This window comes from Citrus sinensis, chromosome 8 (assembly GCF_022201045.2).
Source record: "Citrus sinensis cultivar Valencia sweet orange chromosome 8, DVS_A1.0, whole genome shotgun sequence".
Taxonomy (NCBI): Eukaryota; Viridiplantae; Streptophyta; class Magnoliopsida; order Sapindales; family Rutaceae; genus Citrus; species Citrus sinensis.
In genome coordinates, this window is record NC_068563.1 from 965,349 (window position 1) to 969,541 (window position 4,193).

Genomic DNA, 4,193 nt, shown 5'->3' on the forward strand with positions numbered 1-4,193 from the left:
GACTGTTGTTTGATCTAGCTCACGAGTTTGAATTACTAAATACCTGCTGTGAATTGTTGCTGCTTGGCTGGGAGGATGTGTAAACTCAAGCAAAGATTTACTTGTGCCTATTACCGTACGGTGAAACGATATTACCATGCGTGATTAAGCAACAGAACCGAACAAATATCATGACAATTAAACTTAACCTAGGAGTTGGCTCTGGGAGCTTGTATGTAATCGACGGAGAACATTAATGTCAAAATGTTGCAATTGTGTATCAATATGGCAAATGTCATTCAAATGTTTCAAATCCCGTCTAGAAGTCTTAGGTTAAATGTTTGATGTGTCGTCATTCAGATCCTTGAGCCTCTCGGTAAATAATAGACACCCGAGGTAAGTGAATATCAATCGAGACCTTTGGTAATGGCCTATGTAGAGAAGCTAAGCTAAGCCAAAGCTAACCCAATCAAAGCTTGCCCAATGAGGAAGCTTTGGTTGAGTCATTTTGAACCGCACATGCTTCAGTCATTAAGGCTATCCTCGTGATCCTTTTACACTCTGGACCACCGTAAGCTCTGCGGACCACTGGCAGCATGATTTTGGCAACCCCCCAATTCAGGACCACCCACTCTCTCTTTCTCTCGCTTTCTGATAAACCGTTGTAAAGATCGAATTACTTTTGTTAAAAGAAGATTACTTTCTGATAAACCATGTCCCATGATTTCAATAATGCCATTCCCGCAATCCCACTTTTTGAAAAAAAAAAAAAAAATTGTAAATCCAAGGAAAAATCACATTTCTTGTTTTGGATTTTTTTTGTAGGGGAACCGTTGTGGGGCTTGATCTGATGATAGAGATGGACCCATCACACTCACCCACCACCCATGTGATGCCATACATGCCACCCCATTATCGCATGACACGTGGAAACATCAGAGCTGGCAGTTGGGTCCAAAAGCTTTCCCAGTGCGCAGTGCCAATGCCAATGCTAGCAGCATTTAAATAAGAGCTTTCCAGCGGAGTGAAAATGGTTTGGCAGCATACACAAACTTACAAACTTAAATTACCCTTATACCCCCAGCGAAAGCATCTTCGCTTCTTTCAAAGTGCTATTTGCAAAGACACTTGGCATGCATTAATTCTCATGTCAAGGTGAAAAAAGAGCTTTTTTTTTTTCTTTTTTTTTTAAAAGAGATCCATCCCATCCATTGAATACTAGCTAATTTCAACTCATCAAGTTCAATCTTTTGCCAATTTTCATTCTGACCCAATAGCCTGCGTGGCGTGTATATTGATTGTAGTGCTACGCAAGTAAATTAGTAAACTGCCACTCGTTTTTTCTTATAATGTTTAAATATATAAATTTAAGTCTCCATAAAAAATGATATGAAAGTTAATTTCAGTACTCCGTTCAGTGTGTTAATTTCAGTGTGTTAATATATAATGGTGATCCTAATTATATAATATGATCATAAATATTTATTATAATATATAATATAATATCAACAATAATCTCTATATAACAGAATTAAAAAAAAAAGTTGATAAGATAAAAAAGGGAGAAAATAAAAGATACATCATAGATGTATTAAAAAAAATAAAAGATGATAGGAAAGAAACGAAACTAGGAAAAAACAAACATCACCACTACTCATTAACAATGATTCACGGAGACAAAGCTATAGCTACTCAATCAAAATATGAAATGGAAAAATAAAGAGAAGGGTCATAATTATCATAGCAAACATCATCTCATAATAGACACAAGCGAACAAATAACAGAAAGAGAGAAAGGAAAAAGAGATAAATAAAGCTATTCTGGTTGGTGGTTCATATTCATCATAATTTGCTTTCTTAGTTTGAAGGGTTGCTGCGGAATGATCCCAAAGCCTTGATAGCAGCAGCCCTCAAGATGTACTGGTGGTATGCCGCTGCAGCCAATGCTCCAACGAAAGGACCAACCCAGAAGATCCACTGGCAGAAGATGACACACATATTATTTATTTAGTATATCATAGAAACACAACAAACAAACACAAAATTCAGATATACACAATTTTTTACGTACATGGTCATCCCAGGCCTTGTCATTGTTGTAGATAACAGCAGCACCAAAGCTCCTAGCAGGGTTGATGCCCGTTCCAGTGATGGGGATGGTGGCCAAGTGAACCATGAACACAGCAAATCCAATTGGAAGTGGAGCCAAAACCTGCAAGCCATAGCCAAAAGAAAAAAAAAATTGAAAATTTAAAGGCCAAAATTAGTAACCACATTGAACGTGCGCTAAGGAGGGCTACTAATACATACGGGCACGTGAGAGTCACGAGCGCTTCTCTTGGGGTCTGTGGCCGAGAAGACTGTGTAAACAAGCACGAAGGTACCAATAATCTCAGCACCCAAGGCTGATCCTTTGTTGTAGCCAGAAGCCACAGTGTTAGCACCACCACCAAGTGAGTTGTACTCATGCTTCATGAAGGCCTTGACCAAACCAACACCGCAAATGGCACCCAAGCACTGAGCCACCATGTAAGCCACAGCCCTGATCAATGATACCTTCCTTGCCAAGAACAGCCCAAACGTCACAGCAGGGTTAATGTGACCACCTACAACAAAAATAACACAACCAGTTACCAAATCACTCAAACAAACCAACTGGGTACTCTTCAAAATTTTAACTTTGCACATGAAAACTTGAAGTTTGTAGCTTGTAACGAAAAACTGGAAAAAAACTTCAAAACTTGCAACTTTTGTACATGGGCAAGCTTAAATATAGAAGCTTGTGAAAGGGTTTGTGGGGTTTTGAGTTTAGCTTACCAGAAATGCCAGCGGTGCAGTAAACAAGGACGAAGATCATGCCACCAAAGGCCCATGCAATACCCAAAAGGCCAACACCACCACAGGCATCACTTTGTTTCTTGTGGCCAATGACAGTGGCAACACTGACGTAGAGGAAGAGGAGAGTGGCCACGAACTCGGCTATGAGAGCTCTGTAAAAGGACCAGAGCTTGAGCTCAGCCATGTCAATGAGTGGTGCTGGTGGTGGGTCCACGTAGTCCTTGCCATGGTGATGGCGGTGAGTTTGTCCTTCTTCATTCACTTCCTTTGACATCTTTCTTTCTTCTTCTTCTTCTTCTTCTTCTTCTTCTTCACAAGATTTTGATTTCTCTTTGGAACAATCAAAGAAAAGCACACAGCCTCTCTGGTCTCGAGAAAAGCTAGCGTCTGTGTCTCTGGCATTTTTTGGTCCCTATTTTAAACAGGAAAGGTGGTGCATTTTTGGATAAGCCAAGGGTATTTCTGGAATTAAGTATTGGTCCACTTATATTATTTTTTTAATTTTTTAATTTTATTTTTTGTGTCGGGAGTAATATATTACTTATCAGAAAAGAAATAATCATTTACTAGTTACTTCTCCCCTAATTTGGCCATAAATAAATGTATTAGAGAATCAGAGCACTTTTTTGTTTTTTTTAAAAAAAAAAGCATATTAGAGAGTACTTTAAAAGAATTAGAAGTCCCTTGAACCATGAGAAATTCATCAAAATCTTTGTAACAACAAAAAATTATGACAATTTTGAAAAATAATTTTATGGAATTCCAAGAATTTTAATTGAAAAAAATTAAGTCTTCTAAATAAAATGAAATCATCCAGTTTTTAATTAAAACATTATATATAGTATCTATATAATTGATATATAAATATGGAGATCTGTTATGTCTGTCCTTACACTAAAATACATATATGTGTGTGTATTAATTGTCTTAATATTAATAATACTAGATAATTGGAATCATCATCTCTTGTAAAAGATGATAAAACGTTCCTCTTTCCTTTCCAAAAAGATGAGAAATAATTTAAATAATCTAGTGAGAATTGATATTATGGGTTTTGACACATAGAAGGCGGCAAAAAAATTGTTGCCTCCAAAGAGAAAAAAAAAAACTAGTATTTTGGTTTGTTTCAATTTTAAAAATTCGAAAAATTTTGGTTTATATAAAAAAAATTTAAAATTCAAAATAAAAAAATTGAACTCAAACCATTTGGATTGAGTTAAACTTTGTATTATAAAAGGGATTTAAGAGATTCAAGTAAATTTTATTATAAATATTATAGTCGTATTATGATCTCGAAAAGGAAATTAGTTGAAAATTTGGAGATGTGAGAAATACCAAGAAATTTGCTTCTTTTTTTTTTTTTGGGTCCGAAGGGA

At 36.3% G+C, this 4,193-nt stretch overlaps 1 protein-coding gene across 1 annotated transcript; it reads right to left on the minus strand.

The window, feature by feature from the left end:
• Window positions 1–1,607: 1,607 nt before the first annotated feature.
• On the minus strand, window positions 1,608–3,216 carry LOC102624436 (probable aquaporin PIP2-8). Its single transcript, XM_006486660.4, has 4 exons — window positions 2,797–3,216; window positions 2,290–2,585; window positions 2,051–2,191; window positions 1,608–1,956 (listed from the first exon to the last, which is right to left on the minus strand). The coding sequence occupies exons 1-4, from the start codon at window positions 3,089–3,091 to the stop codon at window positions 1,837–1,839; spliced, it is 852 nt and encodes a 283-aa protein (XP_006486723.1). The 5' UTR covers window positions 3,092–3,216; the 3' UTR covers window positions 1,608–1,836.
• Between the last annotated feature and the right edge of the window lie 977 nt (window positions 3,217–4,193).